Genomic DNA, 26233 nt, shown 5'->3' on the forward strand with positions numbered 1-26233 from the left:
AAGCAGAGCTGCTTTGAAGTCTATTCTTTGAGGTACAGGGAGCCAGTGCAAAGACCTGAGCACAGGACTAATGTGATCATACTTCCTGGTTTTGGTCAGGACTCGAGCAGCAGCATTCTGGATGTACTGAAGCTGTTTTACAGCTCGTTTGGACAGGCCGGTGAGCAGGCCGTTACAGTAGTCTAACCTACTGGAGACAAATGCATGGATAAGTATCTCCAGGTCTCGCTTTGAGATTATGTTTTTGATTTTGGCAATGTTTTTCAGGTGGTAAAATGCCGCTGATGTTACTGACTTGATATGGCTGTTAAAGTTCAGGTCAGAGTCCATGATTACCCCTAGATTTCTGACTTGATTTGAGGGTTTAAGAGACAGAGAATGAAGGTAGCTGCTGGCAATTTCTCTTTGTTTCTGTGGGCCAAAAACAATAACTTCGGTCTTGTCTGAGTTTAGCTGGAGAAAGTTGTTCTGCATCCACGCGCTGATCTGTTGGAGGCAGTGGTTGAGTGAATCCACTGGCCCATATTCACCTGTTGTCAGTGACACATAGATCTGAGTATAATCTGCATAGTTGTGATAAGAAATGTTATTACTGCGTATTAACTGCCCTAGTGGCAGCATGTAGAGGTTGAACAGAAGGGGTCCCAGGATCGATCCCTGGGGCACACCACAATTCAAGCCCATGTAGTCTGAGACACAACTCCCAATTTCAACAAAATATTTCCTGTCTTCTAGATAAGACTTGAGCCAACTTAGGGCAGATCCAGAGATGCCAACCCAGTCTTGGAGTCTGTGCAAAAGGATCCCATGATCAACAGTATCAAAGGCAGCGCTCAGGTCTAGCAGGATTAAGACAGAGATTTTTCCATCATCAGTGTTCAGGCGGATGTCATTGGTTACCTTGATAAGAGCAGTTTCTGTGCTATGATGGGGTCTAAAACCTGACTGGAAAACATCAAACGAATTGTTTAATAAGAGAAAGTCAGTGAGCTGTTGGTAGACAACTTTTTCAAGGACTTTTCCTAAAAATGGCAGATTAGAGATAGGTCTGTAATTATTCAGTACAGTGGGATCAAGACCGCTCTTTTTCAGGAGGGGTTTAATGACTGCAGTTTTTAAGGCCTCTGGAAATATTCCAGATTGAAGAGACATGTTAACTATTTGAGTAATTGATGGCAACACACTGTTCAAGACAGACTTTAGAAATCTAGTGGGTAACACATCAAGGCAGCATGTAGACAAGCTCAGACGGGTGAGGGTCTCTTGGACAATTTGGTCAGTGACAGGTACAAAGTGAGTCAGCTTAGAGTGAGTAGGTGGCCGTTGGATAGTTATGTGTTGTGGAATTGATGGCTTTTTTAATGCCCTGAACCTTGTCATTGAAAAATACAGCAAACTCATTACATTTAGGTGTACAAACCAGTTCTATTGGTAGCTGGGTTGGAGGGTTAGTTAATCTGTTAACTGTTGTGAACAGGGTACGAGAGTTGCTGCTGCAACTTCCAATTATTTCAGAGAAGTACCTTTCCCTTGTTCTGCATAAGATCTGGTTGTAAGCGTACAACTCCGCCTTATATATTCCATAAGGAACCTGGTGTTTTGACTTGCGCCACTTTCGCTCGGCTCTGCGGCACTGTTGTTTCTGTGCCCTGACTAGATCATCATTCCTCCAGGGAGCTTTCTGTCTATGTTTTCTCAATTTAACTTTCATAAGGGCAATGGCATCCAGAACATTCAAGATGCTAGAAGTAACAGAATTCAGTATTTCATCAACATTGGCACCAGAGACATTTTCAGGGTTTATCATTTCTACAAACTGTGCCCTAGTGCTCTCATTTATTTGTCTCCTTTGGACAACTGCAGGGCCAGGCGGTGGTTTGGGAGCAACAGACAGGTCAAAGAATACACAGAAATGATCAGAGAGGGCGACATCAACCACACTGACATTGTAAATAATAAACACCCTTGTGATGAGCAGGTCCAGAGTGTGCCCTCTGCTGTGGGTGGGGCAACTCACATGCTGAATTAGACCAAAGGTTTCAAGGACAGCATTGAGCTCTTTTGCATTTCTGTCATTGACATTATCAACATGAACATTAAAATCACCTGTAATGACTAGACCATCAAAGTCTGTGCACACAACTGAGAGCATTTCAGTGAAATCATCAATAAAACTTTGGCTGTGCTGAGGAGGTTTGTACATGACTATGCAGAGTAAGGGAGGAGTTTGATTTAGCTCAATCTTAAAGGACACATACTCAAATGATGAAAACACACCAAATGATAGTCTGCGGGTTGCAATATTATCTCTAAACAGTGCAGAAACGCCTCCACCCTATTTTCTCTTATTTCCGATTCATGTTTGTAGTTGGGGGGAGTTGATTCGACTAGAACTATGTTTCCTGTGTTTTTGTCAAGCCATGTTTCAGTTAATAACATAAAATCAAGATTAAAAGAAGAGATAAGATTATTGATTAAAAATGATTTGTTGCATAAAGATCTGACATTGAGTGCAGCAAGTTTGAGCTTAGTTTCCTTGGGACTGGTCAAAACCTTCTTGCAAGGGATGTGAACTAGATTTCTTTGATTGGACAATCTAACTGCCCTTTTTTGCATTCTACGTGGTGCAACTACAGGTATAGCACCAGAAGGAAGCTGTTCATCACAGGGCCCCAGTTTGACATAACCTTTCCTAGGACACTGGGGGCCCGTTTCATCCTAGCTCCGGGGAATAGCACCTCTAGAGGCGCGCAGGAGAGGTTGAGTTGAGGGTAGTTTGGGTGATGGACCGGGAGGAGTGGGAGCTGGACGGGATTTGGGTCAACGACGGAGGGGGCGTGTTGGAGGGGGTTTGGATGAAGGCCGTGTTGGAGGGACTTTGGGTGAAGGATAAGGAGGGGGCGCTGGAGGGTAAATGTCCACAATCCACACACACATCCATTCATTCTCACACTCACACCTAGGGACAATTCAGAGTTGCCATTTAACCTATGAAGCATGTTTTTGGACGGTGGGAGGAAGCCGGAGATCCCTAGGAGAACCCACGCGTGCACTGGGAGAACATGCAAACTCCACACAGAAAGGTCCCCCATCGATGTTCTGTTTCAGGTGAAACGGGGGCCTTCTTGCTGTGAGGCACGAGCGCTAACCACTGCTCCACCGTGCAGCTGAGCATTGTATTTATTTTAATTTGTCCCACACTGGACCATAAAGTGTCATGATTTTTTTAATTTATTTTATTTTTTTATTGACATTTTAAATGAATGAATGAATTTATTCAATTATTTTATATTCAATTTATTTATTTCAATGAGTCTCTTCTGGTCCTCCAGACTCCTCAGACATTTTTTCCAATGATTACAGAGTTTATTGATGCTTGAAAAAACCCAAAAGTCCTGGAAACGTATAAAATTCTCCTTGTTGTGTTTGTGTCCCTGCAGTCCTCCCCCAGCATTGGATGACTGAAGAGGAAGATCAATGCAACCAGCAGATTAACTTCAGGGTGGAACAGGAGGACCCAGAACCTCCACAGGTTAAAGAAGAACAGGAGGAACCAGAACCTCCACAGATTAAAGAAGAACGGGAGGAACCAGAACCTCCACAGATTCGAGAGGAACAGGAGGACCCAGAACCTCCACAGGTTAAAGAAGAACAGGAGGAACCAGAACCTCCAAAGATGAAAGAGGAACCAGGGGAGCTCTGCATCAGTCAGGATGAAGATCAGATTGATCTGAAGCAGGAGACTGATACCTTGATGGAGATTCCTACTTATGAGGAAGATGAGAACAGTGAAGCAGATCTAAACAATCACCAGAGCTTTAATGTAACTGATAGTCAGGATGAAGAAGGAAACCAACATGAAGAATCAACATCAACTACAGATGAAGAGACAGAATCATCATCAACTACAGATGAAGAGACTGAATCAACATCAACTAAAGATGAAGAGACAGAATCAACATCAACTACCGATGAAGAGACAGACCCACAGAACAGAGATAAGAGGAAGAGGAGGGACAGAAGTCCTGTCCAAAGTGTGGACAGCTCTCACATGTCAGCAGGTCAGTGTGACTCTGATCTTCATCTTCACACTATCGGTATGTTCACTTCAACAACGGTTCTATCTTGAGCTTCAAGCTCTCCAAACATGCAGTCCATCAACAGCGTGTCTTGGAAGAGTCTCTTCTGTCCCTTCCAGTTGAAACGACAGAAGACATTGTTGGTCAGTGCAGCCGACAACATTCTTCAAATCATATGGTATTAGTTAGTCCCTCCAGCTAACGACAAACAGGAAACCTTAACGGATCAAAGAGAAAATTGTTAGCAGATAAAGAAGTCTGTAATAATAATCGATTGGATTTTCAAGACGCCCAAAGCGCTTACAGTGTGTTCCTTATTCATTCGCTTCTCATTCATACTTGGTGATGGTAAGCTACTGATGTAGCCACAGCTGCCCTGGGGCAGACTCAGAGAGGCGTGACTGCCAGTTTGGGCCTACAGCCCCTCTGACCATCACCGGGATCATTCATGCACATTCACACACCAGTGGAGCCACACTGGAGGCAAGGAGGGTGAAGTGTCTTGCCCAAGGACACAACAACATTTGGCTGGTGGGAGCGGGGTTCGAACCGCTGACTCTTCAATCATTGGACGACCTGCTCAACCGCCTGAGCCACTGTTGTTCAGTTTTTTTCAGCAGATTTCTCTGTCAAACTGTCAAATAATCATTTGTTTTATAGTTTTGAACCAGCCGTCAAGCGGTGGCAGGGGGATATTTCGAAAAACATACAGTAATTTTGGTAAAATGTTCGTTTTGTATACATTAATTCGACCGATCAGTGATGTAGGACGCTGCATCCATCTATTAATACTGTCATTTATTTCTTTTGTTATAAAGTCATAATTATTTTGAACTGTTACTGCTATGTTTGGAAAAATGTTTAAACCTAAGTATGTAAACGAATGGACTGAGCGGAAATTATTTATGACTGTTGGTGGCCTTTAATTTTTATTGTCGTTCAGCAGTAAAATGGACAATTTAGATTTATTTATGGTGTAGCCAGATATGTGACCATACTCTTCAATTAATTGCAGAAGAGCAGGTACAGATGAGTCTAAGTTGGAGAGATAAAAAAATTACATCATCTGCGTACAATGACAGTCTATGTTCTACGTGATTAATCATAATCCCAGAGATGGTTGGATGAGCATGTACTGCTATGGCAAATGGCTCTATTGCCAGGGTGAACAGCAGAGGGAACAAAGAGCATCCCTGCCGACACCCACGTTTAGCAGAGACATTTTCATTTGTTAAAATTTCAGCAGTTGGATTTGTGTAAAGTAACTGAAGCCATTTGTGAAATGTTTCACCAAAGCCAAATCTTGCTAAAACGCTGAAAAGAAAACGCCATTCGACCTAATAAAAGGACTTTCTCTCCATCCAAAGAAAGCAGGGCCTGATCCGCAGTGTCTTCCACCCCATGGATGATATTTAACACTCTACGAACATTGTGCAAGCCGTGGCGACCTAAAACGAAACCATTCTGATCTCTATGAACAACATGGGGGAGAGTATTCTGCAGATGCATAGCCAAAATTTCACATAGTATTTTAACGTCACAGTTTAGTAAACTTATAGGTCTCATGTTTTCACATTTATTACTTGGCTTTCCTGGCTTAGGTAGTAGAATGATTAGAGCACCGGTCATAGATTTAGGAAGGGCGCCTTGTGAAATGATTCTTGAAGCATGTCTGACATTGTTTTTAGGATTTTATGTTGAAATTTTGTTATAAAAGTCTACCGGAAACCCGTCAAGTCCAGCTCTCTTTCGTGTATTTTCTAAGGCGTGTGGTTTGAAATCCTCTGGGATGACAGGTATATGCAATCTGTCAAGAAATGCTTTTTGAGCTCTGAAAACTCTTTTACATTTTCAAAAGAGTTATAAAAATTGCAGAATAAGTTTTTAAATTCAGTATTTATTTCCTTTGGGTCCACTATAGTCGTTCCATTTTTGTTAATTATTGAAGTTATGTTTTTTGGGCCTCCAACTGTTATATTTGCCAGGCTAAGATCTTTCCAGGTTTGTCTCCTTGTTAATAGAAAGTTTAATTTAACCTCAAGATATCTGAGGCTGCAAGATCTGTTGATTCCTTATACTCAGTTCTCAAAATTTCTAATTCTTTTTCAGCTTGCTGATCTTTATTTTTATACACTTTCTCTTTCTAAATCTATTCTTCTTTTTCACAATTCTCTTGATTTTGATGAAGTATAGGACATTATATGTCTTCTTAAAACAGCTTTAAATGCCTTCCATCTTACACTGGCTGAAGTTTGAGTAGTGTTCATAGTAAAATATTCATCTTTTTTAGTCCCTACAAATTCTACAAAATTTTTATTCTTAAGCCATTTTAGATCCAGACGCCACCTGGGTGGATCCATTTTGAGATTAATATGCGAGTGCAAAATGCTACATGGTCCAAGATTGTTATACTGTCATAAAAACATTGTTTTAAATTGGATAGTAGCTCTGCTGAAATTAAAAAGCAATCTATGCGAGAGTATGAGCCATATGTTTTAGAATAACAAAAATATTCAATATCTTTGGGTCTTGTGTGGTGCTAGATATCTACCATTTTTAATTCCTTCATAAAATTCTGTATAGCATTCCTACTTTTTTGGTGAGTTTGGTCAGATCCAAACGATCTATCCAAAGAGGGATCCGAGACAAAATTCCAGTCTCCTCCTATGATACTATTACCTGGTAGTGAAAAAATGGTTAAAAAGAGGTTTGTTAAAAATTGGTCATCATCTATGTTAGGCCCATAGACATTCACCAGGTTGATGGACTCTTTTAGAATGGAACCTTGAAGAATCAGAAATCTGCCAAATGTATCTTTAATGACCTTTACGACTTGACAGGGAACAGATTTATGAATGAGTGTGATTACGCCACGTGCTCTTGAGATATGAGATGCTTAATATAAAGGCCCCTGCCATCTTCTGCTTATTTTGACATTATCTTTTTTCCAGAGTGTGAGTCACCTGGAGGAAAACAATTTTAGACACAATATCCTTTATCTTATTCATAACCTGTTTATTTATTTTCTGTTCTGTTCAAGCCCCTGCAGTTCCAAGATGCCAAACTGTATTTATTATTACTGCAACCTGCTGTTTCCTTTACCCTTTTGTTAAGGGTGGGTCATAAAATTAAACACAACATAAAAATGAACATGTCCTGTGTATTAAAGTCTTACTCTGTTTTTACCATGTGAAGCAAGATTTCCATAAAGTTTCCAAGTCGATTATTTTCTCCTTAAAAAACTTATTTTTCACCAGCTTCATTACTTCAGCCTTATAAATGTAGAAATTCATTTGTTTTAGAGAGATGATTGATTGTCACAGAATGGTCTTTCCTCAGATATTGCACTTTGTTGACAACGGCCTCTTGGCAGCCGTCTCGCTGCCGTGTCTCCGTTTACACCTCAAGAGATCACTTCTCATTAAAAGTCAGGGGAAAAAAACATCTTTTTTTTTCTTTTGAAATGTGTTTGTAGTTCACTCAGTTGTAGTGTGCTGTGATTCACAGCAGCAGATTCAAGCAGTTGAAATCACTAGCTGCGTTTACATGGGCAAAAGTAATCTTACAGAACGCCTGATCGGAAAGACAATGCATCATGTAAACACACCGTTCGGAATAGACTCGTTCGGATAAAAATTTCTTTCCGATGGAGATAGGTGGGTTATACCGATCGTTTATCCGATAGTTGTTCATGTAAACAGTTCATTCCGATCGTGTGTTACTACTGCTCTGGTTTACGTCACGCATAGACAGTGTTTCACTAGCCGCGTTTACATGGGCAGAATATCTTGATCGGATCAATGGTCAGGTTAAAATTCACCCGTGCACATGGGCACAGAAAACCTTTTTCCGATTAGAACAAACGTTCCCATGGCTCACACTTTCAGTTGGAATGAATAATTTGGGCATGCGCAGTAGTGTAAAATCACCCGGATGAGGAAATAGGTCCCGTTGTAAACAAACCGCTGCCACTCTATCCCTCTCACAAAAAACATTCCCGAGCACTTGGAAACCAGCCATTGTCTCTCCCATTTTTAAGAGTAGAGACCTTCATTCCATGTCCAACTACAGACCCATTAGCATTCTTCCGGCAGTGTCAAACATTGCAGTAAAACTGGTAGCTAAACAAATTATAAACCACCTCGACACCACACTCTATTCTCTCCATCCTATGCAGTTTGGCTTTAGAGCCAATTACTCCACGGAGACCGCTACTATCGAAGCAATTCTGTAGCATAAATAAAAAGCAAAGTCAAAACCAGAAATGCTTTATCATTTTCAAAATGAAAAAGCATTTTTTGACTCAAAAATAAAATGAAAAAGCAATTCACCAAAATGCTTCTTCATTTCCTTCCTCAATACAGCTTATTCTGTCACTTAATTAAAATTAAAATGAAAATGGTATTTGACATTTCATTTTCAAAAAGGTCCATGGTAAATGTGTATCAAAATTCATTTAGAAATGTCTAATTTGACAATTAAAATGGATTAACAGAAATGCTTTTTAATTTTCAAAATGTAGCTGCATTTTTTGACTCAAAATTAAAAAGAAAAAGCAATATTTCAAAATGCTTTTTCATTTTATACTTAAAACCGCTTATTCTGTGTCATAATTAAAATGAAAATGCAAAGAGGGGATTGCATTTGCTTTTTCACATCCACCCCGCGCACATTGTCGCAATATTCATTTAGAAAAAGCATTAGCAGAGGGGAGGCGGGGCGATGACGTCACTGCTCTCTCTGTGTGTCCGGCTGCTGACTGACGCACACACACGCACCAGGAGCAGACTGTGTTAGCGGCAGAGACTAGGGTTTTGTGTTGGTTGTGATCTTCTGATGAGTTTCCACAGCTTCTCAGGACTACATAGCAGCATGTCCGCCTTCTGCGGTCCTCCTCCTGACGCACCGCGGACAAGCTTTTGTTCTTCGGACCGCCAGCTGCCTTCGCATAGCGGAGCGCGAAGCTCCAGATCGCTGAAGGCGGAAATGCTGCTACGATCTGAGAAACAATCATATGAATTTGTGTTTCCAGTGGTGTCCAGAACAAAATAAAGACTGATGTAATTCCCACATACAAACGTATCTGCACCTTCGCGCTGAATTTGCTGTTTGACAGCTGGAGCCCCATCAACAGATAGCAGATTTCTCCGTGCTCCGTGCTAAACGTTGCTGGTGGACCAACACTCAGCGCGAAGCTGCAGGAGACTATCTTCATAATGTGATTTTATTACAGTTATGATTATATTTTAGGGCCTGCTCTGCTCGATCATATGTTTTTAAATCCGTGCGGTCAGACGACGCTAAAGTTGGCTTACGATTCACAGCTTCTGATTCGCGAGGGCACTAAAGGAACATTCTGCTGCATTTTTCACATTAAGATCACGTAAAACCGGGTCCTGTTCACAAACCGCTGGACCTGGCCTGCTCAAACCTGGATCTTAATAAATCAAACAGCAAATTCAGCGCGAAGCTCCAGATAAATTTGTTTGTGGGAATTACATCAGTCTTTATTTTGTTCTGGACACCACTGGAAACACAAATTCATATGATGGTTTCTCAGATCGCAGCAGCATTTCCACCTTCAGCGATCTGGAGCTTCGCGCTCCGCTATGCGAAGGCAGCTGGCGGTCCGAAGAACCAAAGCTTGTCCGCGGTGCGTCAGGAGGAGGACCGCAGAAGGCGGACATGCTGCTATGTAGTCCTGAGAAGCTGTGGAAACTCATCAGAAGTTCACAACCAACACAAAACCCTCGTCTCTGCCGCTAACACAGTCTGCTCCTGGTGCGTGTGTGTGTGTCAGTCAGCGGCCGGACACACAGAGAAAGCAGTGACGTCATCGCCCCGCCTCCCCTCTGCTAATGCTTTTTCTAAACGAATATTGTGACAATGTGCGCGGGGTGGATGTGAAAAAGCAAATGCAATCCCCTCTTTGCATTTTCATTTTAATTATGACACAGAATAAGCGGTTTTAAGTATAAAATGAAAAGGCATTTTGAAATATTGCTTTTTCTTTTTAATTTTGAGTCAAAAAATGCAGCTACATTTTGAAAATTAAAAAGCATTTCTGTTAATCCATTTTAATTGTCAAATTAGACATTTCTAAATGAATTATGCTACACATTTACCAGTGACCTTTTTGAAAATGAAATGTCAAATACCATTTTATTTATCATTTTAATTAAGTGACAGAATTAGCTGTGTTGAGGAAGGAAATGAAAAAGCATTTTGGTGGATTGCTTTTTCATTATATTTTTGAGTCAAAAAATGCTTTTTCATTTTGAAAATGAAATCTTAAGAAGGCTTTTGACACTGTTAATCAGAAAATCTTACAGTCAAAATTATGCAATTTTAACTTTTCTTTTGATGCACTGCAATGGATTGATTCTTACTTCACTGACCGCTCCAAACTTGTCAAAGTCCAGTCATTTAAATCTGCAGCTCTCAGTCTACCAGCTGGTATTCCCAAGGATCAATTTTGGGACCTTTGCTATTTTCACTGTACATTAAAGACCTTCCATCCAGTTGTCCTGATGTTTCTGTGCAGATGTATGCTGATGACACTGTAGTCTGTGTTCATGGCAGTAATTCTTCTCAGGTGGCTGAGAAGCTCACCAATGCCATGGTTAACATCACAGCTTGGTTGAAATATTCTTGTTTACAGCTAAACACATCTAAAACAGTTGCAATGTTTTTCACCAAGTCCAATAATAATCTCACTGCTGAACCAGATGTTTTTGTTTCAGGAGAAAGGCTACAGATTGTATCAGAACACAAATATCTGGGTGTCATACTGGATTCAAAGCTGTCTTTCAAATCACACATCAAAAGGGTCTGCAACAGAATCAAATTCAACCTCATTAATTTTAGACACATTCGCCACCAGATGTCCACACAGTCAGCAAAAATGTACATGCACTCTATGATTTTATCTCATATCATTTACTGTTTGCCTGTCTGGTCACAGACTTGCAATACATCTTTAAAACCTCTCCAAACATTATACAAACAAACTGTTAAAACTTTGGATAAAAAACCCAACATATTTCACCATTGTACAATATTACAAAAACATGGTTTACTGAATTGGGACAACATGGTCAAATATTCAAATCTCTGTCTCGTGTACAAAATCCTTCATGGCTTATCATTCCCTCCTCTTCACCAGTTAATTAACATCCGGACAGCAGGACTTGGAGTGCAGTCAGAGGAGACGGTTTCATTCCCTTCAGAAAAAGCGTGTTTGGTCAGACTGCTTTTTCTGTTAGAGCTGCTACTGAGTGGAACTTCACACCTGTTAGTATCAGAAATCAAAACACATATCATTTATTCAAGACACAATTAAAGAAATGGCTCATTGACAATCAGAGCTGTCAACACTGAGTACCTTTCCTCTCACTGATCCTCGCTACTGTCAAGTCTTTTATATGTGTGTATGTTCTTACATTTGTCTGATTTTAGATTGTTTTATCACTAATTTGTTTTTAGGTTAACTGCTTATTTTATTGAATGCATTGTTTAATATATATATGTAATGTTATGTAAATATGTAATTTTACTTTGATCTTTTAGGGTGATTTTAACATCTTCCCAGGAACTGCAGATGAAAAATAGCCCTTTGGCTAACTCTGGCATATTGACAGCAAGCTTTATTAATGTGCGCTGTCCCCTATATTAAATAAATAAGTAAAAAAAAAAAAAAAAAAAAAACAGCCAGCATGTGCAGCAGCTCCGTAATACAAGACGATCTTCCAAACGGGCTTTTTATTAATGTTATGAATATTATGAAGTGCCTGTTCGCTCATCGTTATATTTAATCCGTGTGGTCAGTGCTTTTTTGTGGAAGAATTAAGCTGGACGAAGGGTTAGGACAGGTTATAAACACAGGCTAACAACATTAGCCTTGATGGACACAATATCCAGGACCGTGCGAGAAACGCAGCAATCTGCATCTTGGCTGCACATAAATGTATGGAAATAACATCAGCCTTTATTTTGTCGGGACACAACTGGAAACACAAATCCACATGATTGTTTGAACAGTTTCTAAGGACTGCGCAACATTTATTTCTGCTCTGAAAAGTTCACACACCGCCCCAAAGCCGCTCTGTGAGCTAGCGGCCCGAGCTCTGTTTGAACACGGTTCCTCCTGAGTCCTGCAGCCGCTAACCCAGAGCGGCGGGACGGCTCGCAGTCTGAATTCTCCCACACATAACAAAACAACAAAACGCACACGTAAAAAAGCATCCTCCCCCCCCTCAGATACAAAATTATTAATCCGGCTGCTATGCTCACTCGGGTGCCAGTGGACCGAGTGAGCGTCGGGGGACACGAAGCGCTCCCCCTCCGCATCTTTTTTTTTTTTTTTTTAACTTGTCCTGTCCAACAGCTGGGCAGACAGATGAGAGCTGAGGGCCTCTTGTGTTGGACATATTTTACTTTAACAAGAGGGGTTATTAATCTTCAGACAAACCAAAGGTATGTCTGAATAAACCCCTCTTGTAATCGAGGCCAAACTTTATTAATTTCAATCATGTTTGAAAATCCTTGGTGTTGGACCGGACGGAAAAGGAAAGGAGGGAAGAAGAGAGAGGGATGTCAGAGAGGGGGGGTTGACAGTGGGAGGGGGGGAGGGATAAGACCATGAAGCAGCATAGAACAGACAGGTTTACTGGTTGTTTATCATTACGGTAAGATTCAAATGTAGTACAACAAGGGCCGAGCCTGTCCACACACACACTGAAATGTTATCAAAACACTTGCTAGCTGCAAAAATGTCCACATGTCAACATGTACACAGAACAGATAGTGTTTACACACGCATACCTATGACTTTAAACCAACTAGTGTGAAATCTTTCATTCATTCAATCATGCAAACTATTGGTGCAAAGGTGAGCTAACACCTGTGCTCAGGTGAGTGTTTATGTTCTTTTAAAATGGATGGTGGAATGTGAAAAGAAGGAGGAGCGCCCAGCCACCCCCACACCCAGACCCCCGCCGCAGCAGCAGTGGCAGCCACACGGCAGCAGGCAGGGGACAACCGCCCCCCGGGCGACCAAACCTGCCACCCAGGCCAGGACCAGCAGGACCGCCGCGAGGCCCCCAGAGCCAGAGAGCAGGGAAGCACGAGGGAAAGAGAGCGCCGCCCCAGCCCAACCAGGAGAGCAGCCCCCCCGCCGCGCCGGAAGGGCACCCACAGCTCCAGACGAGCACCACATCACCACCCAGGAGTTCCGGGCATCCCCCCGCCCCAACCCCAGGTACGAGCCAGGACCCCCCAAGAGAGAACCGCTCCGCACTCCAGGCAGCCACCCACCCGGCCCACGGTTGGTCCAGGGAGGAGCAAGGCAGGGGCCAGCCACCCCCACCCCGGAGGGGAGCACCCCGGGGAAAAAGAGGGGCCCACAAGGGGTGTTGTAAACATGGCCCGACCAGGCTCGGCCACTGTGGGAAGTTTGGCGGGGCCCAGGGGCAAGGACCAGAACCCACCCCCAGGGACACGGACACCCCCAGCTCAGGTGCTATGTGAACACCCGCCCCCCAACCCCCGAGTAGAGATAGTACCGTAGCCCAGGAGACCGGCACCCAGGGAACACGGCAGCCGTCGCCAAGGGACCCGTACCCCCCACCAGGGAAGGGGTAGGGGACAGATGGTCCTATGTCCCACCTTCCTTGCAAAATGTGTGTGCATGTATGTGTGTTTGTGAGGTTGTATGTGTGCATGTGTGTGTGTTTTATGTTGGAGTGTATATTTTGAGGGGGGAGGGGTGTGTGTACTAAGGGGGGTGCAGTTAAAATTGGCGGGTAGGGCACTGAGGGGACATCTCCTGATTACTCACAGTGATGTCCCCTCACCCTCCCCACCAACGGGCCCTAAATGTCTAAGGTGCGATTAAAATTGGCAGGTAGGGTGCTAGGAGGACATCCGGTGCTTGCTGGCAGTGATGTCCAAGCACCCCCCACCACCACCACCACCACCAAGGGCCCTACATGTTTAAGGTGCAAATAAAACCGAAAGAGGGGGGGCCTACTCCATACGGCAACCATGGGAGGGGTACCACTGCCAAGTAGCCCCCCCCCCCCCCCCCCCCCCCCCCCTCAAGGCGCATCGCAGGCTAAACCCCCCACCCCTTCACCCTAATATAAGGTTATATGAGGAAGGGGGTAGGTTGGGGACAGCTGGTAGACTGTCTCCCCGGTGGTTTAACAGCCGTCCCCAAGCCTCCCCCCAGCAGAGGGGCCAGGCCACCCCACCCCAGGGACCCCATCCCCCGAGGCGCCGACACCCCAGGCCCAGCACCACCCACCCCACACAGAGAGAGAGGAGCCAGAAAGCGACACCACCCCGGAGCAAGCCCAGCCCCCCCACCCCCCCAAGCGCCGGCCCTAGAAGAGCTCTGGTTAGGCCTCGACAGGACCGAGGCAGCCAACTGGCCGGGGCAACCGCCTCCGCATCTCCCTCGTGAGGGGTGAAAGAGAGGGGAGAGCCAGCAGGGCGAGACCGGAGCGGCGCTTTTCACAGGGCGTCCGCAGAGCAGCTGGTTGGTCCCATATGAGCTCCAAAGCTTTCTCTCAGCGAAACACCATCTATGCGTGACGTAAACCAGAGCAGTAGTGACACACGATCGAAATGACCGTTTACATGAACAACGATCGGATATACGATCGGTATAACCCACCTATCTCGATCGGAAAGAAATTTTGATCTGAACGAGTCTGATCGGGGCAGAGCATTCCCAACGGTACGTTTACATGATGCATTTTCTTTCCGATCAGGCGTTCATTCCGATTACTTTTGCCCATGTAAACGCGGGTACTGAGAGAAAGCTTTGGAGCGCATACGGGACCGACAAGCTGCTCTGCGGAGGCCCTGTGAAAAGCGCCACTCCGCTCTCGCCCGGCTGGTTCTCTGCCTCTCCCTTCTCTTACACCCCTCACGAGGGAGATGCGGGGCAGGAGCGCTTCGGTCCACTGGCACCCGAGCTCCGGGCTCGGATGCCAGTGGACCAAGTGATCAGAGCAGCCGGATAACTTTGTATGTGGGTGAAGGAGGATGCGTTGTTACGTGTTGTGCATTTTGTTGTTTTGTTATGTGTGGGAGAATTCAGACTGCGAGCTGTCCCGCCGCTCTGGGTTAGCGGCTGCAGGACTCAGGAGGAACCGTGTTCAAACAGAGCTCAAGTCGCTGGCTCACAGGAAGTATTAAAATATGCTGATAATTATATCAGAGGGTTGGTTGTTACCTTTTGTTTTTTCTTTTTCAGTTTTGTTGTGTTTTTGTCATTTTTGTTGTTATTATTTTTTCTTTGCTACTTCTTCTGTAAAGTTTATTAATATCAGAGTATTGGGGCCAGAATCACTTCACTCAAACATAGGATATGCTGGGTCCTAATGCCCCACCAGCTCCTGGAGGAGCCTTACGGTTTGTTAGTTGGAATGTGAAGGGATTGAATTCTCCAATTAAAAGAAAGAAGGTCATCAGTCATTTAAAACAGCTAAACACAAAGATTGCATTCTTGCAGGAAACTCATCTGAAAGCAGCTGATCACTTGAAGATGCGATTTGGGTGGGTTGGGCAACTTTATCACTCATCATTTAACAGTAAAGCCAGAGGTGTGGCTGTTCTTGTCCATAAATCAGTTCCATTTTCTGTTACTGAGGTAATATCAGACCCCAATGGCCGTTACATTATAGTTTCAGGCAGAATTTGTGGTAAGAGTCTCACATTAGTGAATGTCTACGGTCCAAACTTTGACAGTGAGGAATTTTTTAAGAAACTTTTCCTTTCCATTCCTAATTTAAACAACAGTCAGCTTGTAATGGGAGGTGATTTTAACTGTTGCCTTAACCCAACACTGGATCGTTCCTCATCTAAGCCCTATTCTGTGTCCAAATCCTCTAAAGCCATACAACTGTTCATGTCACAATATGGTGTCACAGATGTCTGGCGTCATTTTAATCCAAATGTTAAGCATTTCTCCTTTTTCTCGCCGGTGCACAGTTTTTTCTCTAGAATAGATTTTTTCCTCATTGATAATAATTTGCTCTCTGCTGTCAATTACTGCGAATACACCCCCATAGTAATATCAGACCATTCACCTGTTACGCTTGATATTTCCCCCCCAGGCAACTCTTTGTCACGGTCTCCATGGCGCTTTAACCCACTGCTTCTCAAAGACACAGACTTTGTTCAGTTTATTAGTGAAAGTATAGACCTTTACATTTTTACTAACAATACACCAGATGCATCTGCAATTTCAATTTGGGAAGCATGTAAAGCATTTCTGAGAGGGGAAATAATATCATACAGTGCCTATAAAAATAAGATAGCCTCACAAAAGAGCCGTGATCTTTATTCTGTCATATCAGAACTGCAAAATAAATGTGCAGAATCCCCCAGTGCTGATCTATCTAAGGAATTGCTTATAAAAAAAGGCAGAATTTGACTCGATAGCCACCGACGAGGCAGTCCAATTAATACTCAGGACCCGTTATAGCTATTATGAGTTCGGGGATAAGCCTAATAAAATACTCTCACACCAGATTAGACAGTCAACAGCAGCTCAAAATATTACCGAACTCTCTACCTCTGATGGACTCATACTTAATCCTCAAACTATCAATGACACATTTAGGGATTTTTTATTCTGCTCTATACACTTCTGAATGTTTTCCTGATGAAAAATGTTATGAAGATTTCTTTTCACATCTTAATATTCCGACAGTTGAAGCAGATGTAGCTGCTCAATTGGATAAGCCTTTCACTGCTGAAGAACTAAAGAATGCTGTCATGTCTATGCAGAGTGGGAAAAGCCCCGGACCGGATGGGTTCCCATCTGAATTTTTTAAGGTTTTTTTGGATAAATTATCCCCTCTAATGCTAAACATGTTACAGACTTCAGCTGATATTGGTGCTTTACCGGCAACTTTGCGACAGGCCACAATCTCGCTTATCCTAAAGAAGGATAAAGATCCCAGATGCTGCAACAGTTATAGGCCTATATCTCTGCTGTGTGCGGATGTTAAAATTTTAGCAAAACTGCTAGCAAAACGCTTAGAGCCAATAATGCCCACATTAATCAGTCCTGACCAAACTGGCTTTATTAAAACCAGACATTCATATCACAACATTAGGCGGCTTATGAATATTTTATACTGCACCTCTTCAACTGGCACCCCTGAAATGGTCATCTCTATGGATGCTGAAAAGGCTTTTGATCGGGTTGAGTGGTCTTACTTGTTTTATACTCTGAGACGCTTTGGCTTTGGCTCTAAATTCCTGTCATGGATCAAATTACTGTACACATCGCCTATGGCACGTGTTCGCACTAATAACGACTACTCAGAATACTTCCCCTTGGGCCGTGGAACTAGACAGGGCTGTCCTCTTTCTCCTCTTTTATTTGCGCTAGCCATTGAACCACTTGCGGCGGCCATTAGAACTAGCTCTATGTGTGGTATCTTGAGGGGCGGTGTAGATCATAAAGTAGCCTTATATGCAGATGACCTTTTATTATTTATTTCAGATCCAACTGTCTCCATGCCATCAGTTTTAGCTCTGCTGCGGGAGTTTGGTCAGATCTCTGGTTACAAATTAAACCTAAATAAAAGTGAACTTTTTCCCATCAATCCGGAGGCCATGGCCTACCCCCCCTCAGACTTACCTTTTAAAATCTCTCCATCTGTCATTAGGTATCTAGGCGTTCAAGTGACTAAGGAATTTTCTGATCTTTTCAAAACCAACTTTATCCCATTACTGGATCAAATTAATTGTGACTTACAGCGCTGGTCTATGCTGCCATTATCCCTTGCAGGCAGAATAAGCTGCATTAAAATGAATGTGCTGCCTAAATTTCTTTATTTTTTTCAATGCCTACCAGTATTTATCCCAAATCAATTTTTCAGGTCCCTTGACAACTCTATTGCCCAATTTCTATGGGGAAAAAAGCCTCCAAGGATGAGAAAAACCATATTACAGAAAAGCAAAGATAATGGTGGCCTCTCCTTACCAAATTTTTTATTTTATTGTTGGGCTGCAAATATCAGAACAATATTATTTTGGTGTCATAGTCACATTGTTAAGCCAGTCTGGTCACTAATAGAGGAATCATCTTGTACTTTTGCCTCTGCTACTTTATTCTCTCTTCTGTGTCTGCCTGTTACATTTTCTCTCACATCTTATACCGATAACATCATAGTTAAGCATTGTTTAAAGATATGGACTCAACTTAAACAGCACCTTGGAATTCAAAAAATCTCTCTCATGTCCCCACTCCATCTTAACCCTTTGTTTCCTCCATCATCTACAGATAAGACTTTTGCCCTGTGGAGAAGTCGTGGCTTAGTTTCAGTAAAAGACTTTTACATAGATGGAACTTTAGCTCCGTTTGAGTTATTAGCTAAAAACTTTAATCTGCCCAACACTCATTTCTTTAGGTATCTGCAGGCTCGTCATTTTATCTGTCGTCATTTCCCTGACCCTTCCAGTACCCCAACAGCCACTATGATTGACACTCTCATGGGGATCAACCCCTCTCTGAAGGGTACAATATCAAAAATTTATAACTTTTTACTCTCCACCCTTGCTTCGTCATCTGACCAGCTACGTGCGACTTGGTCAGAAGAGCTTCATGTAGACATAAATGATGATCAGTGGAGATCTGTGCTAGGGCGAATTCACTCCTCATCAATATGCGCCCGGCACTGTATCATTCAATATAAGGTGGTTCATAGAGCTCATTGGTCTAGAAGCAGACTTGCCAGAGTTTTTCCAGGCACTGATCCTAACTGTGTAAAATGTAATCTAGGCCCTGCAAATCTTACTCATATGTTTTTGACATGCCCGTCGCTTTCTGACTTCTGGGACTCTGTATTTGATTCTTTATCCTCTGTCTGTAACGTCAAAGTACACCGTTCCCCAATGATAGCCCTTTTTGGTATACTTCCGGACAATCACTCTCTCCCTCCTTGGTTAGAGGACCTTATTGCCTTTCTGACATTACTTGCCCGTCGGACTATCTTGATGCACTGGAAAGACCTTCGCCCACCCACTCACTCAAAGTGGAAAAAAGACTCTCTTTCTTTTATTAAGCTGGAAAAAATCAGACATTGTTTAAATGGTACTACATGTAGATTCTCTGAAATTTGGTCACCTTTCTTGGAGCATGTGATGTCCTTGACCTTGGAAACGACCCAGTGAACTTTTGGGTACATTAATAGTTGTGAGTTGTGCAGTGTCTCTGCTGTTTCCAGATTGGTAGCACAGTATATTGTTTTATGGTTTGTAAGATTTTGTTTATTCATTTGTGTACTTTTTTTTTTCTTCTTTGTAATTGTGGTTTTGAATTGTTTGTTTGTTTGTGTTTTCTTATTTTGAAAAATTTATAAATAAATCACACATAAAAAAAAAACAGAGCTCAAGTCGCTGGCTCACAGAGCGGCTTTGGGGCGGTGTGTGAACTTTTCAAAACAAAAATAAATGTCGTTCAGTCCGACTCCTTAGAAACTGTTCAAACAATCACGAGGATTTGTGTTTCCAGCTGTGTCCCGACAAAAAAAAGACTGATGTTATTCCCAAACATTTACGTGCAGCCAAGATGCAGATAGCAGAGTTTTCCTGCATGGTTAGCCTGTGTTTATAACCTGTCTTAACCCTTCTTCCAGCTTAATTCTTCCACAAAAAAGCACTGACCACACGGATTAAATATAACGATGAGCGAACAGGTGCTTCATAATATTCATAACATTAATAAAAAGCCCGTTTGGAAGATCATCTCGTATATTACGGAGCTGCTGTATAAATGTATGTGGCAGCAGTTTGTTTACAACAGGACGCATCTCCTTTTCCGGGAATTTTTTAACAACGTTAGTTCTAATCGGAAAAGGTTTTCTTTGCCCATGTGCACGGGTGAATTTTAACCCGACCATTGATCCGATCAAGATATTTTCCCATGTAACCGCGGCTGCTGATTTGAGGTTGTAACTATAGTGAACACATGCAAATGGTAATTTGTCAGTTGTGATTTTATTTGTCATACTTTACAGCTGAAGAATTCTACACACAGATGCAGACATTTGGTTTGCCACATTCTATTTTACAAGTTCTCACATCAAATCTTTAAGCTCGTCCATTTTGACACATTTTTACCGCCTGTGCTGCCAGCATCACCTCCAGGTTAACACACACACATAAACACACCCACCAACACCACCACAGGCAAGTTTCTGAACCCGATTGATGGTCCTGGAGGTGATTTCTAAATAAAATAAGTACAATAACAGACATGTGAATATAACTTTATTAGCAGCATATTCCTAATATTACACAGCTGGTGTTGTGCTGAAAAAAGCCTCAAAGACTGTGTCAAACATTTACTATAGATGCCTGCATCTTTACTGGCAAGAATCCAAAACTTTCTATTTGTTTTCAGACTGTTTTCCTTTTTATAATTTCATATAACAATTAATTGCCTGGAGACAGAATCAGGTTAAAAGTACATTTTCTGTCAATCTCACCGTCCCCTTTCTAGTAAATCTGTCTTATTTATCTCAGCATGATTTAATTTGAGTATACAGTTATATAACATTAAAGACCTGTTTGTACCATATATAAATTACTTCTCTGCAATTTAATTTCCTTTAAAAAAAAAGAAAATCACTGTATTTAAAACACTGTAAAACTATCAAATTAATTAAATCAGTAGGGGTAGGATTATATAAGATTGCCTCTTGCAACTCCTTTTCAAGCAATAAATCAAACTCTACTTATACTTTAGTTAATGATAACTGTTTAATTAAGTATTTAATTAATTATTTAATTAAGTATTAAGTATGTATTTAATCAAGCAAATGTGATTTAAGTGACATTTTTATTTATTTTCTGTCTTTTCCAGAACCTCCACAGATTCAAGAGGAACCAGTGGAACTCTGCATCAATCAGGAGGAAGATCAGCTTGATCTGAAGCAGGAGACTGATACCTTGATGGAGATTCCTACTTATGAGGAAGATGAGAACAGTGAAGCAGATCTAAAGAATCACCAGAGCTTTAATGTAACTGATGGTCAGGATGAAGAAGGAAACCAACATGAAGAATCAACATCAACTACAGATGAAAAGACAGACCCACAGAACAGAGATCAGAGGAAGAGAAGACACAAAAGTCATGTCAAAAGTGTGGACAGCTCTCACATGTCAGCAGGTCAGTGTGACTCCGATGTTAGAAAAAATCCCAAGAAGACAAATCTTGGAAAGAAATACAAACAATCTCCAAAAAAAGAGAAACTTTCCTCTATCAGGTCTGGTAAAAACTCAAGAATAATTACTAACCCGTCTGACTACATGGAAACTGGGTCTGATGAAAGATGTTATATCTGTAAAGAATGTGGTAAAAGCTTTTGCAACAAATCTCTGTTCAGAATTCATATAATAATCCATGCAGAAGATAAGAGATTTTCTTGTAAAGAATGTGATAAAAGCTTTTGTCGCAGATCTTATCTCAAAAGACATATGAGAACTCACACAGGAGAAAAGCCTTTTTCTTGTAAAGAATGTAAAAAAAGTTATAGTCAAATATCTCATCTCAACGTACACATGAGAAGTCACACAGGAGAAAGACCTTTTTCTTGTAAAGAATGTAAAAAACGTTATAGTCAAATATCTCATCTCAACGTACACATGAGAAGTCACACAGGAGAAAGGCCTTTTTCTTGTAAAGAATGTAAAAAATGTTTTAATTTCACATCTCATCTCAAAACACACATGAGAATTCACACAGGAGAAAGGCCTTTTTCTTGTAAAGAATGTAAAAAAAGTTTTAATTACAAATCTGCTCTCAAAATACACATGAGAACACACACAGGAGAAAAGCCTGTTTCTTGTAAAGAATGTAAAAAAAGTTTTTGTGATGTATCTTCTCTCAACAAACACATGAGAACTCACACAGGAGAAAGGCCTTTTTCTTGTAAAGAATGTAAAAAAAGTTTTAGTCAACTATCTCATCTCAACGTACACATGAGAACTCACACAGGAGAAAGACCTTTTTCTTGTAACGAATGTAAAAAATGTTTTAATTACACATCTACTCTCAACAAACACATAAGAACTCACACAGGAGAAAGGTCTTTTTCTTGTAAAGAATGTAAAAAAAGTTTTAGTCAACTATCTCATCTCAACGTACACATGAGAACTCACACAGGAGAAAAGCCTTTTTCTTGTAAAGAATGTAAAAAAGGTTTTTATGATGTATCTTCTCTCAACAAACACATGAGAACTCATACAGGAGAAAAGCCTTTTTCTTGTAAAGAATGTAAAAAAAGTTTTAGTCAACTATCTCATCTCAACGTACACATGAGAACTCACACAGGAGAAAAGCCTTTTTTCTGTAAAGAATGTAAAAAAGGTTTTAATGATTTATCTAATCTCAAAAGACACATGAGAACTCACAAAACTTTCTCTTTACAAACAATGTAATAAAGGAGTTAGTGTAAACTCTTAATTCTAAACTTTTCTGATAAGAGGTCGACACCTCAACCTCTGAACCACAGTCAAAGACTTTATTTTACAGGAGGGAAAAATCTGATGGCCTCCATACCATATTGATGAAGTAACTTCATTAGAGGGAGACACAAGTAACTATTTAAATGTAGAAATGAAGTTTTATACAAATGTATTGTTATAATATGATATTCTTACTTTCTAGGAATTCTTTTTAGGTTTTCATCTTTACATCAAAAGCAAAAAAGTAATGGATCAATACATTTGAATCTTTGTGTAATGATATTCGACAAAGAGTTTTACTGCTCACAAAATATGTACAACTTTTTCACAACATGAATTGTTTTAGATGTACCTGCAAATAAAAATGAGTTGTTTTATTTGAGTCATTAAAGGCAAATTCTTGAATGTCTTCATAATGGTTGAAACATTTTTTATACATCTTTAATTCTAACAGTTTTAATGTGATCAGTGAACATTTAATAAATATATATTTAAACATAAAGGAGTGACTACATTATATACTTTGTTAGGTCAAGTAATAGGGGTGTAACAGTACAGGTAGTTGTACCAAACAGTGGTATGGCACTTTTGGTTCGGTTCATCTTTGTACCATTTCGGTTTTTACATTTTATTTATTTTGTTTCCCCCAATGTGTTAACTTTGCGCCAAGACAAAACTAATGTTAACCGCGAGTTTTCGCCGAGACGCCATTAGGTGACAGTTAGCATGTCAACCATAGCACTATGGCTAATGCAGACGCGAGACAGAACTTGAGGACCCACCCATCTCCTTACGCTCTCCTTTGTGGGAACACTTTTGATTTGTTGTGAGCATCCATGAAGGGAAAAGACAGTTGGATAAGTCGAACACCGTCTGCCAACATTGTTTCACCAAGATCGCGTACGCTGCTGTAAAACATCTAATCTGCTAACGCACTTAAGACGGCATCACCGGATTGTCTGTAATTAGTAATGACTGAACTGTGTCGGGTGGTCCCGCCGGGAAGTAATGCAGAGGCACCAAGGTGAGTGGGTTCTTTCTTAATTCAAGAACTTTGAGCTCTTCACTAGCTCCACGCAGGGCCACAAGAGGTCGTGTCACCTCCGTCTCACTCCACGTTTTTACTTCCTGTGATGCTCCTTTTAAATGAAGAGCCCCTCCGATTGGGCGTGGCTCTTCATCAGCTTCCAGGTGGCACCACATGAATCAGTTTTAAATATAAAATAAATACTTGATGTGGGCCCCATCGGCATATGACAGTGCCACACCGTCACATCATCCCCCTCCTCTGAGAGATTGACGATGTGCTGCAATCCAGTCCAGCCGTCCGCCACCATGCTGGTACCACGCCGATCCACGCTCTGCCTCACCTGACCGCACGATATTGCCACAATTGCTCAACGCAGTGCCACATCAGCACACGACACCTCCATCACGCTCCACCTTTTCACTTCCTGTGACACTTCCTTTTAACCTATACGGTGTGGGCCCCATTACCACCTGACGGTGCCACACCATCACAAACTGTTTTGCAAAGTCTTTCAGATGCCGGTGAAAAAGGTAACCACAAGTTGGACGAGTTAGCAAGCTAACAAGCTAGCATGCTAGCTCATGATGAAGCCAAGAGGAGAAAGGTTGCTTATGTTTCTGTAATTACTTTATTATTGTGGTGAAATATGATCTTTCAGCCTATTGATATGATATTATCATTGTGTTTTACAGTGTTTGTAGTCCTGTTATTTTTATCTCCTTTTTTATTTGCAACGTCTAAGATGGCTGATTCTAAATCTTTACAAATATAGCAGAGTGTGGTAAAAATGCACTTGGGAGCAATGTTGTATTGCTCTGAAATGCAGAACAATGTTGGATTTTAAGTTTTCTAACCAAAATAAAGTCTAAAGCTTACTGACATAAATTCTAAGAAAAAAAAAACATGTGCTTTGACACAGGGGCTTTATCTCCAGTGTTTACATTCTTGTTTTCCAGTAACTATTCAAGAGTTGACACAATCCCAGCAGATTCTAATGTGGAGAAAGCAGCCTCACACTGAGATGCAGCGCTGCACAGTAGGGACGTGATTACATAATCACCTTGAATCAGCTGATTCTGCAGCACAGAAAAGAGGCTTTGTTACAGTATATCAGGATGACCCAAATGCAGGACCAGACTCCAACGTTGAGGGAAGATCCAGAACTCTTTTAATTAAAAAAACACCATATTTGGTGGTTAAAACTCCACTAAAATAACCAAGTGGGTATTCCAGGAAGCATGTTTAAACTAGCCTGACTTTAACCCTGAACTCTGGCTGAAATCCACCTGAACTTGTTACTCTGGGTATGTCGGCTCCAAAAGACCGGATATGAGTTAGCGTAAATTACGCTGGACTTGGTAACCCTGGGTTAATGCACGTGCACGTCATGTACATAAAGACAATCTCAATGGATCGCAGATTTCCGGAAAATGAAAGAGAGCGCTCCGTCTCATTGAGATGGAGTCTGAGATTTTAATGACGGCATATGAAGATTATAAACCAGGGGTTTCAAACATACGGCCCGCGGGCCGTATCCGGCCCACTAGGTGGTTTAGTCCGACCCACACATGCAGAGTAAAAATCATAAGGATGTTTAAAAAAGAAAGCAAGTTTCTAGTCCATTCCTGCTGGCGAGTTATGATTTTTTAAAGAAATAACCTAAATGCGCAACCTGGGGGGGAGCAAGGGAAAAGCTTAACTGTTGAAACAACATAACTCTGCATGTGCCAAAAACGAAACCTAACAGCTCTGTGTTTGGGTAGGCAGTAGTTTGGTTCCCTGTGATCTTCACCACTGAAGGATGATCAGTAGTGACACCCTGATGACAAATAGTGGAATCATCCAAAAGGATGAAAACAGTCCTCCAAGCAGACGTCAGATTGAAAAGCTCATCAAAGAACACATCCAACTAGCCAATCAGCAAAGCACTGACAAGCTGGACTTGTGCTCTCCTTCAGTGAAAAACCTCCTCCTGCTGCTCCTTCATCTTTAGCTCTGACTTTGGAAGTCTTAGCTCCTCCTCCTCACCATCACTGTGACTGTTGACGTCTTCCAACTCCTCCAGAAAGCTGTTTTCTGATGAAGCTCTAACATGTCCTCCCTGTTGCTGCTTGCTGGCTTAGCTTCCACTGTGTGAAGCCGCGCTTCTAACTACTCCAGCCAGGCCTCCAAGTATAACACAAGACTACACTTAACACACCTACCGGTAACTTTACTAAAAGAGGCAGGATCCTCACTAAACATATGGCACATGGAGCAAGAGAGAGGGGGAAAGGTGGAAGGAGTGGTGGCCATGCTTGGCTCTAAGCTAAGGCTAGCGGTGTTTAGCTAAAGAGAAGTGGTTTATTTAGCAAACTGAGAAAAGTGAACAGCAAGCGGTTTAAAAGTAGTGTATTCACTATTAAAAGGTGCTAGATGTGAATATTAATCCAGATAACTCTTAAAGTAAGCAATAGTAGTCAGGCTAAGGCCAAACAAGAGGACAGCAGTCAAACATGACCAGCACTGGAGTACGCTCACCCGGAAATTACGTCACAGGAAATTCGTAAGTCCCCCGATGAATGCATAGCAGTGAAAGCGGATTGTGTTTATGAAAGATACAACTAAGGGAGGGAGAAGGTAAATGATG

General features: G+C 41.7%; 2 protein-coding genes across 5 annotated transcripts in view; both read left to right on the forward strand.

The window, feature by feature from the left end:
* Positions 1–26233, forward strand: part of LOC144987176 (uncharacterized) — a 427194-nt gene that overhangs the window by 341286 nt on the left and 59675 nt on the right. The gene's annotated exons all lie outside the window — the stretch shown is intronic.
* Positions 1–26233, forward strand: part of LOC144986992 (uncharacterized) — a 56387-nt gene that overhangs the window by 14873 nt on the left and 15281 nt on the right. Inside the window, exons 2-4 of one of the 4 annotated variants that reach the window (XM_078935776.1) lie at positions 3441–4061; positions 20971–21276; positions 22777–22990. In XM_078935776.1, the coding sequence (XP_078791902.1) occupies positions 3441–4061; positions 20971–21276; positions 22777–22910 (1061 nt within the window). In that variant the 3' untranslated portion in view covers positions 22911–22990. Of the gene's footprint in view, positions 1–3440; positions 4062–20970; positions 22991–26233 lie in introns of those variants that run through there. The other 3 variants (XM_078935768.1, XM_078935779.1, XM_078935771.1) reach the window with 3 other exon arrangements.

Source organism: Oryzias latipes, chromosome 2, assembly GCF_053564925.1.
Source record: "Oryzias latipes strain Hd-rR chromosome 2, Olatipes_Hd-rR_3.1".
NCBI classification, from domain to species: Eukaryota; Metazoa; Chordata; class Actinopteri; order Beloniformes; family Adrianichthyidae; genus Oryzias; species Oryzias latipes.